This window comes from Oncorhynchus nerka, linkage group LG2 (assembly GCF_034236695.1).
Source record: "Oncorhynchus nerka isolate Pitt River linkage group LG2, Oner_Uvic_2.0, whole genome shotgun sequence".
Classification (NCBI taxonomy): domain Eukaryota; kingdom Metazoa; phylum Chordata; class Actinopteri; order Salmoniformes; family Salmonidae; genus Oncorhynchus; species Oncorhynchus nerka.
In genome coordinates, this window is record NC_088397.1 from 9751916 (window position 1) to 9774556 (window position 22641).

Sequence of the window (22641 nt, forward strand, 5' to 3'; positions counted from 1 at the left end):
AGCCTTTATGAATGCCCTATGAAGCCTTTATAAATGCCCTAGCAGTTAGAAAAGTGTTGTCAAACACAGAGAGTGGCCGGACGGTATATATAGCTTCTCACTCTGTGAGTTCATCCAGCGTCCTCTGTTTGTCATCGATCTCGTCCCTGAGTCGGGCCAGCTGCTTCTGGTGGGCCTCTCTGTGAGCCTCCATCTGCTGTTCTAGAGTCTTCTACAGGATGGACAGGAGGACGGATCAGAGGACACACACAGAGACACACACACGGGTAAATCTAATCTGTTTCTCCAACAGAATAATCATCCTACTTCCAGATCCACCTTGTGTACGTCTTAATCCCAGGTTTAATCACCTTAACCTCCTCTTCACCCTCCAGTCTACTGACGTGCTCCTTCTCCGTGTCCACCACTGACACCTCGTGCATTTTCTCTGAGGAACAACAATGTGAACAACAATGTGACCAACAATGTGAAGCATGTTGTAAAGGAAGCAGTGGTGTGGATAGAGGGGACATGTAGAGGGAGTCGTGCGTCTCACCCTGAGCGTGCATCTTGGCCAGCTCCTCAGTCAGAGCGTCCTGACTCTCCTCCAGCTGTCTCTTCTTCTGTTCCATGTTCTGCATGTAGTCTGTCAGGGACTTGATCTTGGCCTGGTGCTGCAGCACAACACACCAACACCGGGTCAGCGCTTCAAAACCTTCCCTGTTGTCACACCTACTGAACACAGCCCTGTTCGGCCGTTTTGTAGGACTTTAGCAGAGAGTGAAAGGATATTCAGAGACTCAACGTAGGACAATGAAAGTGCATTTCTGCATCGGCCTTTAGACGCTTCACAATTAACCTGGCCCCTCTGTTACCTGGGAGATGAGCAGCTGACAGGAAGCAAGCTCCTTCTCGTTGGCGGCCATCTTGCGTGAGGTGTCACCCTGGGAGCTTTCCAGCTGCTTGGAGCGGTTCACCAGAGACTTGACCTCTGACCTCATCTTACTGATGTAGAGACGGGTCATGGTGAACTCTTCCTCAATCACTCCACCGTTACCGTTCCCCTCAGCCATCTAGACAGGAAACAGAAGACTGCATATAAAGCCTGGGGAACAGTAGGATTAGAACAGTCCAGGAGGAAGATAAACTGTTAGGAAACTAAAGAGCATCAACTCTGACTCATGTTGTATGTTGTGGAGAGGTTTGCTAGCTACACAGGTCAACCATGTTACAACCCGTTAAGTTAACAGGACTGTTGTGAATGGGTCTGATTGTATTTGGTTCGGTGTGTGTGTGTTTCTACTTTGTGTGTGTCTATGTGTATCTGCTGCGTAGGTCCCCTCACCACCTTGATGTCGCTGGTGCCCATGGTGGCTCCTATCTCACTGAGGTCTCTGAGCAGCAGGTGGAGGATCTCTGCAGCTCTCTTCTTCTGGTGTCCACTGAGCTCCTGGAGCGTGGTCAGCTCCATCTGAACTGACAACAGGACCGTCTGGGGGACACACATCAGTCACATGCCAGTTGTCCTTCAGCGCATCATTAAGGACCCTCTATACGGTTCTAGTACCTCATCTATCCACAGGGGAAACTTGGGAAGACTCATTAGAACATAGGTATATGGATCACTCACAAATCAGGGGGGTACCTCGGCAGAATGACATGTCATTAAGGGTGCAGTAAACCCCATAATAAGCTGAACTGCTCTAGGCCCCTGTATCCCTCCCATCATGCCCAGAGACCCACAGTCCTCTGCTGCAGCTCCTCCTGCAGCTGTTGGTTGGCCTGGCTCCTGTCCTCCACCTCCTGGCTCTTCTGGTCGTAGTTCACAGCCAGCTCCTCCAACGCCTGCAGCACCTCCTTCACCTAGAGCCATAAGAACATAATGAGGAACATCTAGTCAAATGGCTACCCAGACTATTCACATCTCCCCCCTCCCCTCTCCACACCACTGCCACTCTCTTTTGTCATCGATGCATAGTCACTTTAATTAACTCTGTACATACTACCTCAACTAACCGGTGCCCCTGCACATTGACTGTACCGGCTCCCCCTGTATATAGCCTCCACATTAACTCTGTACCAGTACCCCCTGTATATAGCCTCCACATTGACTCTGTACAGGTACCCCCTGTAAATAGCCTCCACATTGACTCTGTACCGGTACCCTCTGTATATAGCCTCCACATTAACTCTGTACATACTACCTCAACTAACCGGTGCCCCTGCACATTGACTGTACCGGCTCCCCCCTGTAAATAGCCTCCACATTGACTCTGTACCGGTACCCTCTGTATATATCCTCCACATTGACTCTGTACCGGTACCCTCTGTATATAGCCTCCACATTGACTCTGTACCGGTACCCTCTGTATATAGCCTCCACATTGACTCTGTACCGGTACCCCCTGTATATAGCCTCCACATTAACTCTGTACATACTACCTCAACTAATCGGTGCCCCAGCACATTGACTGTACCGGCTCCCCCCTGTATATATCCTCCACATTGACTCTGTACATACTACCTCAACTAACCGGTGCCCCAGCACAATGACTCTGTACCGGTACCCCCCTGTAAATAGCCTCCACATTAACTCTGTACATACTACCTCAACTAACCGGTGCCCCTGCACATTGACTGTACCGGCTCCCCCCTGTATATAGCCTCCACATTGACTCTGTACCAGTACCCCCTGTATATAGCCTCCACATTAACTCTGTACCGGTACCCTCTGTATATAGCCTCCACATTGACTCTGTACCGGTACCCCCTGTATATAGCCTCCACATTGACTCTGTACATACTACCTCAACTAATCGGTGCCCCAGCACATTGACTGTACCGGCTCCCCCCTGTATATAGCCTCCACATTGACTCTGTACCGGTACCCTCTGTATATAGCCTCCACATTAACTCTGTACCGGTACCCTCTGTATATAGCCTCCACATTGACTCTGTACCGGTACCCTCTGTATATATCCTCCACATTGACTCTGTACCGGTACCCTCTGTATATAGCCTCCACATTGACTCTGTACCGGTACCCTCTGTATATAGCCTCCACATTGACTCTGTACCGGTACCCTCTGTATATAGCCTCCACATTGACTCTGTACCGGTAGCCCCTGTATATAGCCTCCACATTGACTCTGTACATACTACCTCAACTAACCGGTGCCCCAGCACAATGACTCTGTACCGGTACCCCCCTGTAAATAGCCTCCACATTAACTCTGTACATACTACCTCAACTAACCAGTGCCCCAGCACATTGACTGTACCGGCTCCCCCCTGTATATAGCCTCCACATTGACTCTGTACATACTACCTCAACTAACCGGTGCCCCTGCACATTGACTGTACCGGTACCCCCCTGTAAATAGCCTCCACATTGACTCTGTACCGGTACCCTCTGTATATATCCTCCACATTGACTCTGTACCGGTACCCTCTGTATATAGCCTCCACATTGACTCTGTACCGGTACCCCCTGTATATAGCCTCCACATTGACTCTGTACCGGTACCCCCTGTATATAGCCTCCACATTGACTCTGTACATACTACCTCAACTAACCGGTGCCCCAGCACAATGACTGTACCGGCTCCCCCCTGTATATATCCTCCACATTGACTCTGTACCAGTACCCCCTGTATATAGCCTCCACATTGACTCTGTACATACTACCTCAACTAACCGGTGCCCCAGCACATTGACTCTGTACCGGTACCCCCCTGTATATATTGTTATTTTTTACTGCTCTTTAATTACTTGTTACTTTGATATCTTATTCTTATCCGTATTTTTTGAAACTGCACTGTCGGTTAGGGGCTCGTAAGTAAACATTTCACGGTAAGATCTACACCTGCTGTATTCGGCGCATGTGACTAATACAATTTGATTTGATGGGCTCATTTAGAATTCTGGAATAACATGGATTCATCCAGAATATTCTCCTTCACCTCCTCCTTGGCAGCCTCGTTCTCCGTCTGCAGACGAGACAGATCCTCATGGATCTTCTCATAGTCCCTTCTCGTCGACGCCAGCAGCTGAGGAGAGACCCACACGGGGACACACACAGGGACACACACAGGGACACACATACACACAGGGACACACACAGGGACACACACAGGGACACACACAGGGACACACATACACACAGGGACACACACAGGGACACACACAGGGAGACACATACACCCAGGGACACACATACACACAGGGACACACACAGGGACACACACAGGGAGACACACAGGGACACACATACACACAGGGACACACATACACACAGGGACACACACACAGGGACACACACAGGGAGACACACAGGGAGACACATACACACAGGGACACACATACACACAGGGACACACACAGGGAGACACATACACACAGGGACACACATACACACACATACACACAGGGGCACACACAGGGAGACACATACACACAGGGACACACATACACACACATACACACAGGGGCACACACAGGGACACACATACACACAGGGGCACACACAGGGACACACATACACAAAGGGACACACACAGGGAGACACATACACACAGGGACACACATACACACACATACACACAGGGGCACACACAGGGACACACATACACACATACACACAGGGACACACATACACACAGGGGCACACACAGGGACACACATACACACAGGGACACACACAGGGAGACACATACACACAGGGACACACATACACACACATACACACAGGGGCACACACAGGGACACACATACACACACATACACACAGGGGCACACACAGGGACACACACAGGGACACACATACACAAAGGGACACACACAGGGACACACACAGGGACACACATACACACAGGGACACACATACACACACATACACACAGGGGCACACACAGGGACACACACAGGGACACACATACACAAAGGGACACACACAGGGACACATACAGGGACACACATACACACAGGGACACACACAGGGACACACACAGGGACACCCATACACACAGGGACACACATACACACACATACACACAGGGACACACACAGGGACACACATACACACAGGGACACACACAGGGACACACATACACAAAGGGACACACACAAAAAAGGGAACACACACAGGGACACACAGGGACACACAGGGATACACGGGGACACACGGGGACACAAACAGGGACACACACAGGGACACACACACAAAAAGGGAACACACACAGGCAAATGCACACCATTTAACATGGTTGAATCCCCCTTAGATGTAGATCATCCATCTGAAAGCATCATCAAGACATTGGACTTTTAAGAAGAACAGTGTCTCCAGCCACATCATCATGACGAAGAAGCAAAATGCATCAGATGACTCAAAACGTCCAATATCTTGACAACTTGACTTTTTAACATTTTAAAATGTATTTATTTCACCTTTATTTAACCAGGTAGGCAAGTTGAGAACAAGTTCTCATTTACAATTGCGACCTGGCCAAGATAAAGCAAAGCAGTTCGACACATACAACAACACAGAGTTACACATGGAGTAAAACAAACATACAGTCAATAATACAGTAGAAACAAGTCTATATACGATGTGAGCAAATGAGGTGAGATAAGGGAGGTAAAGGCAAAAAAGTCCATGGTGGCAAAGTAAATACAATATAGCAAGTAAAACACTGGAATGGTAGATTTGCAGTGGAAGAATGTGCAAAGTAAAGATAGAAATAATGGGGTGCAAAGGAACAAAATAAATAAATAAACACAGTAGGGGGAGAGGTAGTTGTTTGGGCTAAATTATAGATGGGCTATGTACAGGTGCAGTCATCTGTGAGCTGCTCTGACAGCTGGTGAGGGAGATAAGTGTTTCCAGTTTTAGAGATGTTTGTAGTTCGTTCCAGTCATTGGCAGCAGAGAACTGGAAGGAGAGGCGGCCAAAGGAAGAATTGGTTTTGGGGTGACCAGAGAGATATACCTGCTGGAGCACGTGCTACAGGTGGGTGCTGCTATGGTGACCAGCGAGCTGAGATAAGGGGGGACTTTACCTAGCAGGGTCTTGTAGATGACCTGGAGCCAGTGGGTTTGGCGACGAGTATGAAGCGAGGGCCAGCCAACGAGAGCGTAGAGGTCGCAATGGTGGGTAGTATATGGGGCTTTGGTGACCAAACGGATGGCACTGTGATAGACTGCATCCAATTTACTGAGTAGGGTATTGGAGGCTATTTTGTAAATGACATCGCCGAAGTCGAGGATCAGTAGGATGGTCAGTTTTACAAGGGTATGTTTGGCAGCATGAGTGAAGGATGCTTTGTTGCGAAATAGGAAGCCAATTCTAGATTTAACTTTGGATTGGAGATGTTTGATATGAGTCTGGAAGGATAGTTTACAGTCTAAACAGACACCAGTATTTGTAGTTGTCCACATATTCTAAGTCAGAACCGTCCAGAGTAGTGATGTTGAACGGGCGGGCAGGTGCAGGCAGCGATCGGTTGAAGAGCATGCATTTAGTTTTGCTTGTATTTAAGAGCAGTTGGAGGCCACGGAAGGAGAGTTGTATGGCATTGACTGCTGACATGCAGAACATTTTGGACTGACAGACTGTATCAACAGTGGACTAATGAGAAACAATACCAAAATATAGTTTTTGAGTGAAATTCTCCTTTAACATGAGAAAAATGGGTTGTTCATGATTGGTCACCTCATCCTGGTCTAACATCTGTTCCTTGAGTTTCTCAGCCAGCTGGCTCTGCTGGTTGATCTCATCATCCTGGGTGACACAAACAAAACAAGCAGCAATTTACATTTCAGTTAGAATAGAATTGGAAACATTGATTTGTCTGTAAAAAATCCAACCCCTTCCTGTTCCTGCCCAATCTAAACTTCCATTTAATGTTGATGTATTTTTGTTATTTAAACTGTGTTTTAATGTCTGTTATTCCTTATGTACGTTGAGTTTATACCGTCCAAAATGATTTGACTCAGTTCTCTAATCTAGTCTGGTGAGATTTCCCTTGTTGACCTTGTCGTCCAGTTGTTTGTACAGATTGCTGATGTCCTCCTCGTACTTGCTCTTCTCCTCGGTGGAGACCAGAACCAGTCCGTTAGCTGGAGCCATGTTATCTATGATGGGAGTGTTGTCACACGGCTCCAGGTGCTTCTGCTCCTTAGCACTCAGCTGATCCTCCTCAGGGACGTTCTCACCTGAGACAGGGACAAACAGATTCTCTACCTTGAACTGTGCACTCATTCACTCAATATCTACCATTGGAACACTAACTCATGTCCAACTCAGTGTGGCTCTGTCGATTTCATATGAAGGGTTTCAATCATTTCTCTCTCTCTCTGCCCTCCCTCCCCACTCCCTCCCTCCTCAATCTCTCCCTCCCTACCCCTGCTCCCTCTCTCACCCTCCTCCCTCTCCCTCCCTCTCTGTCTCACTCACTCCCTCCCCCACTCTCCCCGCCATCTCCTCCACTGCCCATCCCTCCCTCCCCATCTCCCTCCCTCCTCCCCATCTCCCTCACCATTCCTCCAGCGGTTAAGCTCCATCTCCCTCCCTCCTCCCTCACTGTTCCTCCAGCGGTTGAGCTCCATCTCCCTCCCTCATCCCTCACTGTTCCTCCAGCGGTTGAGCTCCATCTCCCTCCCTCCCCATCTCCCTCCCTAACTGTTCCTCCAGCGGTTGAGCTCCATCTCCCTCCCTCATCCCTCACTGTTCCTCCAGCGGTTGAGCTCCATCTCCCTCCCTCCCCATCTCCCTCCCTAACTGTTCCTCCAGCGGTTGAGCTCCATCTCCCTCCCTCCTCCCTCACTGTTCCTCCAGCGGTTGAGCTCCATCTCCCTCCCTCCTCCCTCACCGTTCCTCCAGCGGTTGAGCTCCATCTCCCTCCCTCCCCATCTCCCTCCCTCCCTCCCCAACTCCCTCCCTCCCTCCCCAACTCCCTCCCTCCCTCCCTCCCTCCTCCCTCACCGTTCCTCCAGTGGTTGAGCTCCATCTCCCTCCCTCCCCATCTCCCTCCCTCCTTCCTCCCTCACCGTTCCTCCAGCGGTTGAGTTCCATCTCCAGCCTGTGGATAACGTTCTTCAGACTCTTGTTCTTGTCTTTCTCCTTGTTGTACTTGTTCTTCCACTCCTCAGCAGTCAGCTCCAGGTTCACAGACACAGTGTTCTTGATGGTCTTGGCTCTGTGTGGAGGGTGGGACAGACACTCAGATCCCTATATCTAATCACACCCTATTCCCTATACAGCAGTGCTCTACTTTGACATGGCTAATGGGCTGTAATTTATCCACTAAAGGACATTGTGGCCTCATTTACTCATCACTTTTTTCTCCACAGTATATTTTTTGGTCAGAACAGGAGCAGATGGATAAACATTGAATCAACACAACTGGAGGAGGTGATCCAATAAGAAGCAGGAAGGCAGATAGCTCCATATTTGAACTGGTCTGAGATCTATTGCAGGAGGTTGTCCCCTGTGAAGATGACCGGGGACAAATTAGCCCTGCTGGGTACTGTAGACCGTACAATGATGTGTAAAGTCCAACTCCTCTCAGCCTCTTCTCACAGACAGCAGTGGTGGTCACATGGGTGCAGACAGTGCAGTGGAGCGCACCACACCACACCACACCGCACCACACACCATGCCGCACCACACCATGCCGCACCACACACCATGCCGCACCACACCATGCCGCACCACACACCATGCCGCAACACACACCATGCCGCAACACACCATGCCGCACCACACCATGCCGCACCACACACCATGCCGCACCACACCACACCATGCCGCACCACACCATGCCGCACCACACCATGCCGCGCCGCACCACACCATGCCGCACCACACCATGCCGCACCACACACCATGCCGCACCACACACCATGCCGCACCACACCATGCCGCACCACACCACGCCGCACCACACCATGCCACACCACACCATGCCGCACCACACCATGCCGCACCACACCATGCTGCACCACACCACACCACGCCGCACCACACCACACCACGCCGCACCACACCACACCATGCCACACCACACCATGCCGCACCACACCATGCCGCACCACGCCATGCCACACCATGCCGCACCACGCCATGCCACACCACACCACACCACGCCGCACCACACCACGCCGCACCACACCATACCACACCACACCATGCCGCACCACACCACGCCATGCCGCACCACACCATGCCACACCACACCATGCCGCACCACACCATGCCGCACCACACCATGCCGCACCACACCATGCCACACCACACCATGCCGCACCACACCATGCCGCACCACGCCACGCCACACCACACCACACCACACCACGCCGCACCACACCACACCACGCCGCACCACACCATACCGCACCACACCATGCCGCACCACACCACGCCACGCCGCGCCACGCCGCACCACACCATGCCACACCACACCATGCCGCACCACACCATGCCGCACCACACCATGCCGCACCACACCATGCCGCACCACACCACACCATGCCGCACCACACCATGCCGCACCACGCCATGCCGCACCACACCATGCCGCACCACGCCATGCCACACCACACCACGCCGCACCACACCACACCACGCCGCACCACGCCGCACCACACCACACCATGCCGCACCACACCATGCCACACCACACCATGCCGCACCACACCACGCCATGCCACACCACACCATGCCGCACCACATCACGCCATGCCACACCATGCCGCACCACACCACGCCATACCACACCATGCCGCACCACACCACGCCATACCACACCATGCCGCACCACACCACGCCATACCACACCATACCACACCATGCCGCACCACACCACGCCATACCACACCATGCCGCACCACACCACGCCACGCCATACCACACCATGCCGCACCACACCACGCCATACCACACCATGCCGCACCACACCACGCCATACCACACCATGCCGCACCACACCACGCCATGCCATAGAATGTTCTGGAAGTCCCCTGTGTCCTCTGGCAGGGCAGCAGAGATAGAATGTTCTGGAAGTCCCCTGTGTCCTCTGGCAGGGCAGCAGAGATAGAATGTGCTGGAAGTCCCCTGTGTCCTCTGGCAGGGCAGCAGAGATAGAATGTGCTGGAAGTCCCCTGTGTCCTCTGGCAGGGCAGCAGAGATAGAATGTGCTGGAAGTCCCCTGTGTCCTCTAGCAGGGCAGCAGAGATAGAATGTTCTGGAAGTCCCCTGTGTCCTCTGGCAGGGCAGCAGAGATAGAATGTGCTGGAAGTCCCCTGTGTCCTCTGGCAGGGTAGCAGAGATAGAATGTGCTGGAAGTCCCCTGTGTCCTCTAGCAGGGCAGCAGAGATAGAATGTGCTGGAAGTTCATTGTGTCCTCTAACACACAGAGCAGCCTAGGAAAACTCCCACTGTTGCTACTGTTGCTGTCCAGCCAGAAGGCAGGATAAAACCCTACAGATCAGGATTTAGGGGAGTGGATGGATGTAACACTTAGCTAAAGGTCAGAGAGATGAACAATGTCTTCATCATCTGGATAAAGATTTAGAGAAGAGGCTTGTTATGCAACCACTCAGTCAGCACTGAATAGGAGGGAAGATACTGGGAATCACCAGCTCTACTCATCATCAACAGTCAGCACTGAATAGGAGGGAAGATACTGGGAATCACCAGCTCTACTCATCATCAACAGTCAGCACTGAATAGGAGGGAAGATACTGGGAATCACCAGCTCTACTCATCATCAACAGTCAGCACTGAATAGGAGGGAAGATACTGGGAATCACCAGCTCTACTCATCATCAACAGTCAGCACTGAATAGGAGGGAAGATACTGGGAATCACCAGCTCTACTCATCATCAACAGTCAGCACTGAATAGGAGGGAAGATACTGGGAATCACCAGCTCTACTCATCATCAACAGTCAGCACTGAATAGGAGGGAAGATACTGGGAATCACCAGCTCTACTCATCATCAACAGTCAGCACTGAATAGGAGGGAAGATACTCTACTCATCATCAACAGTCAGCACTGAATAGGAGGGAAGATACTGGGAATCACCAGCTCTACTCATCATCAACAGTCAGCACTGAATAGGAGGGAAGATACTGGGAATCACCAGCTCTACTCATCATCAACAGTCAGCACTGAATAGGAGGGAAGATACTGGGAATCACCAGCTCTACTCATCATCAACAGTCAGCACTGAATAGGAGGGAAGATACTGGGAATCACCAGCTCTACTCATCATCAACAGTCAGCACTGAATAGGAGGGAAGATACTGGGAATCACCAGCTCTACTCATCATCAACAGTCAGCACTGAATAGGAGGGAAGATACTGGGAATCACCAGCTCTACTCATCATCAACAGTCAGCACTGAATAGGAGGGAAGATACTGGGAATCACCAGCTCTACTCATCATCAACAGTCAGCACTGAATAGGAGGGAAGATACTGGGAATCACCAGCTCTACTCATCATCAACAGTCAGCACTGAATAGGAGGGAAGATACTGGGAATCACCAGCTCTACTCATCATCAACAGTCAGCACTGAATAGGAGGGAAGATACTGGGAATCACCAGCTCTACTCATCATCAACAGTCAGCACTGAATAGGAGGGAAGATACTGGGAATCACCAGCTCTACTCATCATCAACAGTCAGCACTGAATAGGAGGGAAGATACTGGGAATCACCAGCTCTACTCATCATCAACAGTCAGCACTGAATAGGAGGGAAGATACTGGGAATCACCAGCTCTACTCATCATCAACAGTCACTGTCCGTCTCCTGGTGGATTAAGGACGGCCCATCTGCCATGGGAAACCTTTCATTGTTCACATAAAATAGGGGAACTGGGTATGGTGCAGTGGATCTCTCAGCTCACCTCTGTCCCAACAGGGTAGACTTATGTTAACAGTCTGCCACTAGACCAGGTCAACTGTAGAGAGGTGCTGACTCACCTCTGTCCCAACAGGGTAGACTTATGTTAACAGTCTGCCACTAGAACAGGTAAACTGTAGAGAGGTGCTGACCCACCTCTGTCCCAACAGGGTAGACTTATGTTAACAGTCTGCCACTAGACCAGGTAAACTGTAGAGAGGGGCTGACCCACCTCTGTCCCAACAGGGTAGACTTATGTTAACAGTCTGCCACTAGACCAGGTAAACTGTAGAGAGGGGCTGACCCACCTCTGTCCCAACAGGGTAGACTTATGTTAACAGTCTGCCACTAGACCAGGTAAACTGTAGAGAGATGCTGACCCACCTCTGTCCGAACATGAGGGTAGACTTGGTCTCACACTCGTTGTAGATGGAAGGAGATGCACAGATGATGATGGTGGTCCTACAGTTCCCCCCTAGAGAGTCCTGCAGGATACGGGTCATCTTGCTGTCCCTGTACGGGACGTGGCTTTTCTGAAAACAAACAACACATTATTTACCCATTAGGACCTTTCAACAGACAGTCTCATAGATAACCAGTCAGTCTCATAGATAACCAGTCAGTCATCAGGGCCTTTCAACAGACAGTCTCATAGATAACCAGTCAGCCATCAGGGCCCTTCAACAGACAGCCTCATAGATAACCAGTCAGTCTCATAGATAACCAGTCAGCCATCAGGACCAGATCAGAATAAAAACATGACCTCACTGCTGACGCATAACTTTTTTTCAGCAAAAGCACATTTTGGTTAATTGTTTTTACACAATTTCAATGTCACATATGCAAAGTATTCAGTAATCCCTGCTGATGTCCCTATATTAAAGAGAGAAGGGTAAGATACATAGAGAGAACTCACTGTCCCCTCAGCCAGAGCAGAGATGACATTCCCCAGAGCAGAGAGGGACTTATTGATATTTTTAGCTTCGTCCAACACGGCTCCTTCAGCACCTGTCTTACTGACCTTAAAGAGACAAACAGAGAGAGAAATGACTGTCAGCAGGGGAGAGAGGCCACACAATGCAGCAGCATCTTCTACCTGACAGGTCTGGAGTTATAACACCTTATAAAACAGTTATAACAGTCATAACACAATTAGTTTGTTGGGAGTCTGTCTTCATGAGTCAGCAGGTGGGAGAGGACATATGATGCTTCAGCATCTTACACCTGACTGACAAACTGGGAGTTATAACACCTTATAACACAATAATAGCACAGTTATAGTTATAACACAGGTATGAAGTTCAAACAAGTTATGGCGGTTCATTGGCCTCTTCATCAGACAAACCTAGAGTTATAACACAGTTATGACAAGTTCTAAACAGTTCTAACACAAGTTATGGTGGTTTGTTGGGGTCAGACTGATTTACCTTCTCACTCCCAGCCAGATCCACCAGGTATAACTTCCCTGACAGTTTCTTCTCTGTTTCCACATTCTCTTGTTTGATGTTGATCAGGAAGATGCTGTGGCTTCTGGAACTGTGCTCATTCATGTCTATGAACAGGACAAAATGCGTATATATTATAGAAGTATACATTATAGAAGAAGTATATATTATTGAAGAGGTATATATTATAGAAGAGGTATATATTATAGAATAAGTATACATTATAGAAGAAGTATACATTATAGAAGAAGTATATATTATAGAAGAGGTATATATTATAGAAGAGGTATATATTATAGAAGAAGTATATATTATTGAAGAAGTATATATTATAGAAGTATATATTATAGAAGAGGTATATATTATAGAAGAGGTATATATTATAGAAGAAGTATATATTATTGAAGAGGTATATATTATAGAAGAGGTATATATTATAGAAGAAGTATATATTATTGAAGAGGTATATATTATAGAAGAGGTATATATTATAGAAGAAGTATATATTATTGAAGAGGTATATATTATAGAAGAGGTATATATTATAGAAGAGGTATATATTATAGAAGAAGTATATATTATTGAAGAGGTATATATTATAGAAGAAGTATATCTAATAGAAGTATATCTAATAGAATAATTATATCTTATTGAAGAAGTATATATTATAGAAGAAGTATATCTTATAGAAGAGGTATATATTATTGAAGAAGTATATATTATAGAAGTATATCTTATCAAATAAGTATGTCTAATTAAAGTATATCTTATAGAAAAAGTATATCTTATATAAGAAGTATATCTTACAGAAGAGGTATATATTATTGAAGAAGTATATATTATAGAAGTAGTATATATTATAGTAGCAATGATACCCTTCTGGAACCCTTCTAGAGAGTGTTTCCTGGTCTCTGTGCATCTGCTTGCAGGCCGGGATACTGTTAAACACTTTGACAACTGTTGATCTAAGAAGGGCTTCATAAATAAATGTGATTGATTGACAGAAGAGACACAACATACTTGTCACAGCCACGTGCCGGTTGGCCTTTCCCTCATCGATGACATCCATGACTTCCTCTGGACTGGACACAAAGCGTTCTGTACAACCCTGGGACAGGATCACATCACAGCTTTAACAGGTTGGTGCCTTTTATGATTTCTAGAACATTTTTTTATTTTAACAATTAACTAGGCAAGTCAGTTAAGAACAAATTATTATTTAAAATGACAGCCTAACCCGGCCAAACCCTTCCCTAACCCGGACGACGCTGGGCCAATTGTGCGCCGCCCTATGGGACTCCCGACCACGGACGGTTGTGATACAGCCCGGGATCAAACCTGAGTCTGTAGTGACGCCTCTAGCACTGTGTTGCAGTGCCTTAGACCGCTGCGCCACTCGGGAGGCAGCCGTATAACATTATATAGGCTGAAACATGCTTATGACAAGAAATAAAGCATTATACACCTGCTGAATGTGTTACCTAACCATCTGTTCTGCCCACCTTGACATGTGTTACCTAACCATCTGTTCTGCCCACCTTGACATGTGTTACCTAACCATCTGTTCTGCTCACCTTGACATGTGTTACCTAACCATCTGTTCTGCTCACCTTGACATGTGTTACCTAACCATCTGTTCTGCCCCTTGACCTTGACCCACCATCTGACATGTGTTACCTAACCATCTGTTCTGCTCACCTTGACATGTGTGTACCTAACCATCTGTTCTGCTCACCTAACCATCTGTTCTGCTCACCTTGACATGTGTTACCTAACCATCTGTTCTGCTCACCTTGACATGTGTTACCTAACCATCTGTTCTGCTCACCTTGACATGTGTTACCTAACCATCTGTTCTGCTCACCTTGACATGTGTTACCTAACCATCTGTTCTGCCCACCTTGACATGTGTTACCTAACCATCTGTTCTGCTCACCTTGACATGTGTTACCTAACCATCTGTTCTGCTCACCTTGACATGTGTTACCTAACCATCTGTTCTGCTCACCTTGACATGTGTTACCTAACCATCTGTTCTGCTCACCTTGACATGTGTTACCTAACCATCTGTTCTGCCCACCTTGACATGTGTTACCTAACCATCTGTTCTGCTCACCTTGACATGTGTTACCTAACCATCTGTTCTGCTCACCTTGACATGTGTTACCATCTGTTCTGCTCACCTTGACATGTGTTACCTAACCATCTGTTCTGCTCACCTTGACATGTGTTACCTAACCATCTGTTCTGCTCACCTTGACATGTGTTACCTAACCATCTGTTCTGCTCACCTTGACATGTGTTACCTAACCATCTGTTCTGCTCACCTTGACATGTGTTACCTAACCATCTGTTCTGCTCACCTTGACATGTGTTACCTAACCATCTGTTCTGCCCACCTTGACATGTGTTACCTAACCATCTGTTCTGCTCACCTTGACATGTGTTACCTAACCATCTGTTCTGCTCACCTTGACATGTGTTACCTAACCATCTGTTCTGCTCACCTTGACATGTGTTACCTAACCATCTGTTCTGCTCACCTTGACATGTGTTACCTAACCATCTGTTCTGCTCACCTTGACATGTGTTACCTAACCATCTGTTCTGCTCACCTTGACATGTGTTACCTAACCATCTGTTCTGACATGTGTTACCTAACCATCTGTTCACCTTGACATGTGTTACCTAACCATCTGTTCTGCTCACCTTGACATGTGTTACCTAACCATCTGTTCTGCTCACCTTGACATGTGTTACCTAACCATCTGTTCTGCTCACCTTGACATGTGTTACCTAACCATCTGTTCTGCCCACCTTGACATGTGTTACCTAACCATCTGTTCTGCTCACCTTGACATGTGTTACCTAACCATCTGTTCTGCTTACCTAACCTCTGACATGTGTTACCTAACCATCTGTTCTGCTCACCTTGACATGTGTTACCTAACCATCTGTTCTGCTCACCTTGACATGTGTTACCTAACCATCTGTTCTGCTCACCTTGACATGTGTTACCTAACCATCTGTTCTGCTCACCTTGACATGTGTTACCTAACCATCTGTTCTGCTCACCTTGACATGTGTTACCTAACCATCTGTTCTGCTCACCTTGACATGTGTTACCTAACCATCTGTTCTGCTCACCTTGACATGTGTTACCTAACCATCTGTTCTGCTCACCTTGACATGTGTTACCTAACCATCTGTTCTGCTCACCTTGACATGTGTTACCTAACCATCTGTTCTGCTCACCTTGACATGTGTTACCTAACCATCTGTTCTGCTCACCTTGACATGTGTTACCTAACCATCTGTTCTGCTCACCTTGACATGTGTTACCTAACCATCTGTTCTGCTCACCTTGACATAGGGAACTCTGTTCTTGTCCTCATGCACAGCCAGGTTGGTCTTCGACACTGGAAAAGAGGGGAACGAGTCATTAGGAAAGGAAAGGGGGACAGCTAGTCAGTTGTACAACTGAATGCATTCAACTGAAATGTGTCTGAATCAGAGAGGTGCCTTAATCGACATCCACGTCATCGGCACCCGGAGAGCAGTTGCTGTCTTGTTCTGCCTTGTTCAAGAGTAGAACGCCAGATTTTTCCACCTTGCCGCCTCGGGGATTTGAACCAGTGACCTTTCGGCTCTTAACCACTAGGCTACCCCATTATGACCTGTCTAAAATGATCTCTGCTCGTCTTCAAAAGACTTCTCTTTGAAGTCCATCCAACACTAGTTCTTCTTACCATCTAGTAAGTCTCGGATCTTGTCCAGGTAGATCTCAAAATACGAGACCTGCACAAGAAAACAGGAATCAATACAGGGTACATTTTGATGACCATAGAAATGGTAGGAGGCCGTCTGCGCTCCTTAAAGGTCCTTGATACCAAATAGTATCTGTTCCAGGTGTGTAGGTATCAAAATGAGAATACTGGAAGGGATGGAGACTGACACACTGTTTAACCTCAGGATTTATTCACTTTAAAAAAAAACATTTTGATGACCAGACATCTTGTTGATATTGATTTGATACTTGTAGAATGACTTTGTCTTTCTTATTGGGCCCTGAGGGAATAAATAAAGTTGAATTTAACAATTGAATACCTTGATGTGGAACTCGAGGTTCTCGTCCATGGAGTAGATGTGATCGAAGATGTCGTGAGCGATGCGTGGGATGATTCCCATCAGCTGGGGGTCGTGGAGCTTGCCCTGCGATGAGGAACAATACATTACATCACACTCAATACTGATTATTATCACTAAATAGTCTGGGGTCCGGGGAACATCCCGTATAGCCAACCTGTTCTATATACACTGAATATCTACAGCGGTTCTATATAATAGACATCTATACCCCCAAGAAGCAGCTGTTCTATATGCTGTTCTCTATCTACTGCTGGCTTTAGCTGATCCTTGCTGTTCAGTGAAGAAGAAACAATAGCCACTTTATAAAGCCATTAACTGCTCGAGGATAAATGCAACCTAAAGCGTTGGTGGTCCAGTTCTTTAAATCACCCACACTACAGAACCATAATCTCACCCTAAATCAATTCAGTCTCAGAGAGTAATGAAATTACGCAATGTATGTCTGCCACCCTAACTGATCTGATGTGTTTTACTGCTCTTAGAAAGGCTGGACTGACTTCCAGTGAAACATCCTGTCAGAAGGCTCTCTGCTGAACTGTCTGAGAATAGTCCGTTCAGTCGTCTTGGTACCGTGTTCTCAGGGCGTACTGTACCTACAACATATAGGCTGCCTTTAGATCATATCTTTCCTGTCTCTGTTCATTTAGGCAGGTGCCATTACTACAGAGAATCAGGCTGACCTCCATGGTGTGGGTCTTCCCCGAGGAGGTCTGTCCATAGGCAAAGATGGTTCCATTGTATCCTCCAAGGACGTCTGTGTGAATACAATACAATACAGTTCAACTTCATTTGTCCAGAAATGTGTATTTTTGCTGTCTGGTGTTTTTTTACCAACCCGCCGGACACCACACATACACAAGGAATGTGGATCAGTCATTATAACACTTATTCTACAAGGGGAAGGACTCACCAGCTGGGGTTAGCATCCTTCAACAATCTGTCTGGGGTTAGCATCAACTTCAACAATCTGTCTGGGGTTAGCCTACCTTCAACAATCTGTCTGGGGTTAGCCTAACTTCAACAATCTGTCTGGGGTTAGCCTACCTTCAACAATCTGTCTGGGGTTAGCCTACCTTCAACAATCTGTCTGGGGTTAGCCTACCTTCAACAATCTGTCTGGGGTTAGCCTACCTTCAACAATCTGTCTGGGGTTAGCAAACAATCTGTCTGGGGTTAGCATCTAACAATCTGTCAACAATCTGTCTGGGGTTAGCCTACCTTCAACAATCTGTCTGGGGTTGGCCTACCTTCAACAATCTGTCTGGGGTTAGCATCCTTCAACAATCTGTCTGGGGTTATAGCATCCTTCAACAATCTGTCTGGGGTTAGCATCCTTCAACAATCTGTCTGGGGTTAGCATCCTTCAACAATCTGTCTGGGGTTAGCATCCTTCAAGAATCTGTCTGGGGTTAGCCTACCTTCAACAATCTGTCTGGGGTTAGCCTACTTTCAACAATCTGTCTGGGGTTAGCATCCTTCAACAATCTGTCTGGGGTTGGCCTACCTTCAACAATCTGTCTGGGGTTAGCATCCTTCAACAATCTGTTTGTGGTTAGCCTACCTTCAACAATCTGTCTGAGGTTAACCTACCTTTAACAATCTGTTTGGCACAGGCATCGTAGACCTGCTCCTGGGCTGTATTGGGAGGCAGGACGCGGTCAAAGACATACGGTTTACCCTGTCCAGAACAGACAAAATGCACAGTGATTACAGAGCTCTATGGGAAAGAGGTAATGGGTAAATACCACCTCATACTTTATTCTCTCTAACACTATGTTAATGGTAATCAAGTATCAATAGCAGAGCTTGTGAATGGTAATTAATAGTCAATAGCAGTGCTTGTGAATGGTAATAAATATTCAATAGCAGAGCTTGTGAATGGTAATCAATCATCAAAACCAGAGCTTGTGAATGGTAATCAATCATCAATAGCAGAGCTTGTGAATGGTAATCAATCATCAATACCAGAGCTTGTGAATGATAATTAATAATCAATAGCAGAGCTTGTGAATGATAATTAATAATCAATAGCAGAGCTTGTGAGACAATTACAATAGAGCTACAAGCAGCAGGTTTAATCAACACGATCCAGCCTGGTCTATGGGGACGGACACAACACAAGACAACCAGCCTGTCAGCAGCTGAGCTGTCTGTCTGTAGACTACAGGAGACTGAGGAGATGTCTGTACCAGCTGAGCTATCTGCAGGCTGCAGGAGAATGCATTGATGTCTGTAACAGCTAGCAGGCCTACTGCTTTAAACAGAGGCCTCTGTTCTTTCTCTGGAACTAAAGTGATTGATGTGAGATCTCATAGGCCTTCATAATACACAACTGCATTAGGCCTCAATTTCATATTATATTAGGTAAATATGTGGTATACAGTGTACTTCCTTCACACACACACACACACACACTGACACAATGTTTCATTATGATGGCAGGCAACCTTATGCATAATACATGAACACTGAACGGGTGTTGAGCAAGGGGAGGAGCTTAATGACGAGATACTGTTTACAGACAGACAAGCTATTGTGATGAGAACTCTGTAGGTCTTCTGTATAGAAGACATTTTAATAAGATGCTGCCCGTGAGCATGCAAAATAAGACCCTTTAGCTCTTATCTAGATGTTTTGTAAGAATCTATGTCGACACTTACTCGTCGAGCATATTATTCCAAATTCATGGGCATTAATATGGAATTGTTCCCCCCTTTACTGCTGTAACAGCCTCTCCACTCTTCTGGGAAGGCTTTCCACTAGATGTTGGAACATTACTGCTGTAACAGCCTCTCCACTCTTCTGGGAAGGCTTTCCACTAGATGTTGGAACATTACTGCTGTAACAGCCTCTCCACTCTTCTGGGAAGGCTTTCAGCTAGATGTTGGAACATTGCGGCGGGGATTTGCTTTTATTCAGCCAGAAGAGCATTAGTGAGGTCGGGCACTGATGTTGGGTGAATAGGACTGGCTCGCAGTCAGCGTTTCAATTCATCCCAAAGGTGTTTGACGGGGTTGAGGTCAGGACACTGTGCAAGCCAGTCAAGTTCTTCCACACCATCTCAACAAACCATTTCTGTATCGACCTTGCTTTGTGCACGGTGGCATTGTCATGCTGACACAGGAAAGGGCCTTCCCCAAACTGCTGCCACAAAGTTGGAAGCAAAGAATCATCTAGAATGTCATTGTATGCTGTAGCGTTAAAATGTTCCTTCAATGGAACTAAGGGGCCTAGTCCGATGTATGAAAAACAGCCCCAGACCATAATTCCTCCTCCACCAAACTTTACAGTTGGCACTATGCATTCGGGCAGGTAGTGTTCTCCTGGCATCCGTCAAACCCAGATTTGTCAGTCGTGCTGCCAGATGGTGAAGCGTGATTCATCACCCCAGAGAACGCGTTTCCACTGCTCCAGAGTCCAGTGGCGGCGAGCTTTACACCACTCCAGCCGAGGCATGGCATTGCAGATGTTGATCTTCGGCTTGTGTGCGGCTGCTCGCTTCAGCGGTTCCGTTCTGATAGCTTGTGTGGCCTACCACTTCGCGGCTGAGCTGCTGTTGCTCATAGATGTTTCCACTTCACAGTAAAAGCACTTACAGTTGACCGGGGCAGCTCCACTAGGGATTCAATTTGACCAACTGACTTGTTGGAAAGGTGGCATCCTATGATGGTGCCACATTGAAAGTCACTGAGCTCTTCAGTAAGGCCATTCTACTGCCAATTTTTGTCTATGGAGATTGCACGGCTGTGTTCGATTTTATACACCTGTCAGCAACAGGTGCGGCTGAAATAGCTGAATCCATTATTTGGAAGGGATGTCCACATACACTATATATACAAATGTATCTTGATTGGGCAGGTGATGGTCACACACAGTGTAAGGCTGGAGAAGTGTATATGACTCCCTTGCCACTAGCTGAAAACCTGAACTTGAAGAATCATTCAAGCCAAGCCAGTCATCCAACTACTGTACTGTAATCCATTGACATCAATTTAACAGGCTTGCCACTTTTAAAATGGTAACATTAAATAAATCCTATTAGATCCAATCAAAACGTTCAAAGGTATAGGCTGCGTGTGCTTTGTAGTTAGTAGAATGAGAGGACATGTCTTATATGGTGTTTATTTTCCTATTATGAGTGCTTCCATTCACCACAGGTGCCAGAGAAGGACAGTATATTAGCCACCTGGAATCTGCCACCTCAGCAGAGTGAATACCGCATAACAGCAGTGTCAAAGTACAATCTGTCTCTTTGGCAACAGCCTCGGGTCCCTGTCTCTCTCTGGCAACAGCCTCGGGTCCCTGTCTCTCTCTGGCAACAGCCCCGGGCCCCTGTCTGACAACAATTCTCAGGCCATCAGCTGCAGCTGGAGATAGCTACAGCGCAACACAATCAAAACATGTAGGCTACCAACAAATGCTCTGCAGGGGGTCACAAACATTTTTTGGAATGTTTGTGGAAGTTGTCACATACATATTTTTTAAAACAAAAATCCATAGGCTACAATCCAATGTACTGCGTGTAAAGATTGTCAATAACAGTGGGCGCTCTCTATTGCAAATGCTCACTGCATTGCACATTGCCTCTGCGCGTTTTGCTAGTGTTTGAGTCGTCTAGTTGTGGCAACAATAGACCTACACAAACAACGTTATATTCAGCAGATAAATTAACTATTAGATGCAGCACTTACAGTTATAACCACGGTGTCGTCTTCTTTGAATTTGGGGATGTATTTGTCTCCTCTTGTTATTTCGGATTCATTTAGTGGCCTAAATCGGCACATTACTTTCACGCCGTATTCGGCTGCAGCATCCGCCATGGTTGCGTTCTATCCAGGCAAGCAGATATCCAGATCAACTTTGATCCGCGGATGGTTTTTATCTGTTGAATGATTGTAAGTAAACCAACGCGTCCTTCACTCAAAGTGCCCCTATTTCGCTACGCCACGGGCATTTAGTTGAGACAGATTCCGATCAGAATGCAAATTATTGGTCCGGAGACAGTCTTGGATGAAACAATTATAAAAATCCTACAAAAATATAATTTACAAAGGGATAGGTAAAGCCTATCCTTCAGAAGAGACGAGTGCCGCGGAGTTGAGAAACCCCCGCATCGTACTGCACGTTGCTCTGCGCTCTTCTCTTCCACACTGCATCA

The 22641-nt window shown here is 47.2% G+C and overlaps 1 protein-coding gene across 1 annotated transcript in view; it reads right to left on the reverse strand.

Annotated features, from left to right (window-relative positions):
- The window catches only part of LOC115119056 (kinesin heavy chain-like), a 32031-nt gene extending 9414 nt beyond the window's left edge, over positions 1 to 22617 (reverse strand). The window contains exons 1-20 of the mRNA XM_065022820.1: positions 22175 to 22617; positions 19074 to 19161; positions 18164 to 18237; positions 17442 to 17546; positions 17084 to 17132; positions 16698 to 16753; positions 14355 to 14442; positions 13317 to 13441; positions 12806 to 12910; positions 12274 to 12422; positions 8026 to 8174; positions 7010 to 7191; positions 6689 to 6757; positions 3942 to 4028; positions 1723 to 1842; positions 1325 to 1471; positions 855 to 1052; positions 536 to 653; positions 351 to 427; positions 102 to 211 (exon numbers count right to left, since the gene is read on the reverse strand). Of these exons, the coding sequence (XP_064878892.1) occupies positions 102 to 211; positions 351 to 427; positions 536 to 653; positions 855 to 1052; positions 1325 to 1471; positions 1723 to 1842; positions 3942 to 4028; positions 6689 to 6757; positions 7010 to 7191; positions 8026 to 8174; positions 12274 to 12422; positions 12806 to 12910; positions 13317 to 13441; positions 14355 to 14442; positions 16698 to 16753; positions 17084 to 17132; positions 17442 to 17546; positions 18164 to 18237; positions 19074 to 19161; positions 22175 to 22303 (2225 nt within the window). The 5' untranslated portion in view covers positions 22304 to 22617. The remainder of the gene's footprint in view (positions 1 to 101; positions 212 to 350; positions 428 to 535; positions 654 to 854; positions 1053 to 1324; positions 1472 to 1722; positions 1843 to 3941; positions 4029 to 6688; positions 6758 to 7009; positions 7192 to 8025; positions 8175 to 12273; positions 12423 to 12805; positions 12911 to 13316; positions 13442 to 14354; positions 14443 to 16697; positions 16754 to 17083; positions 17133 to 17441; positions 17547 to 18163; positions 18238 to 19073; positions 19162 to 22174) is intronic.
- Between the last annotated feature and the right edge of the window lie 24 nt (positions 22618 to 22641).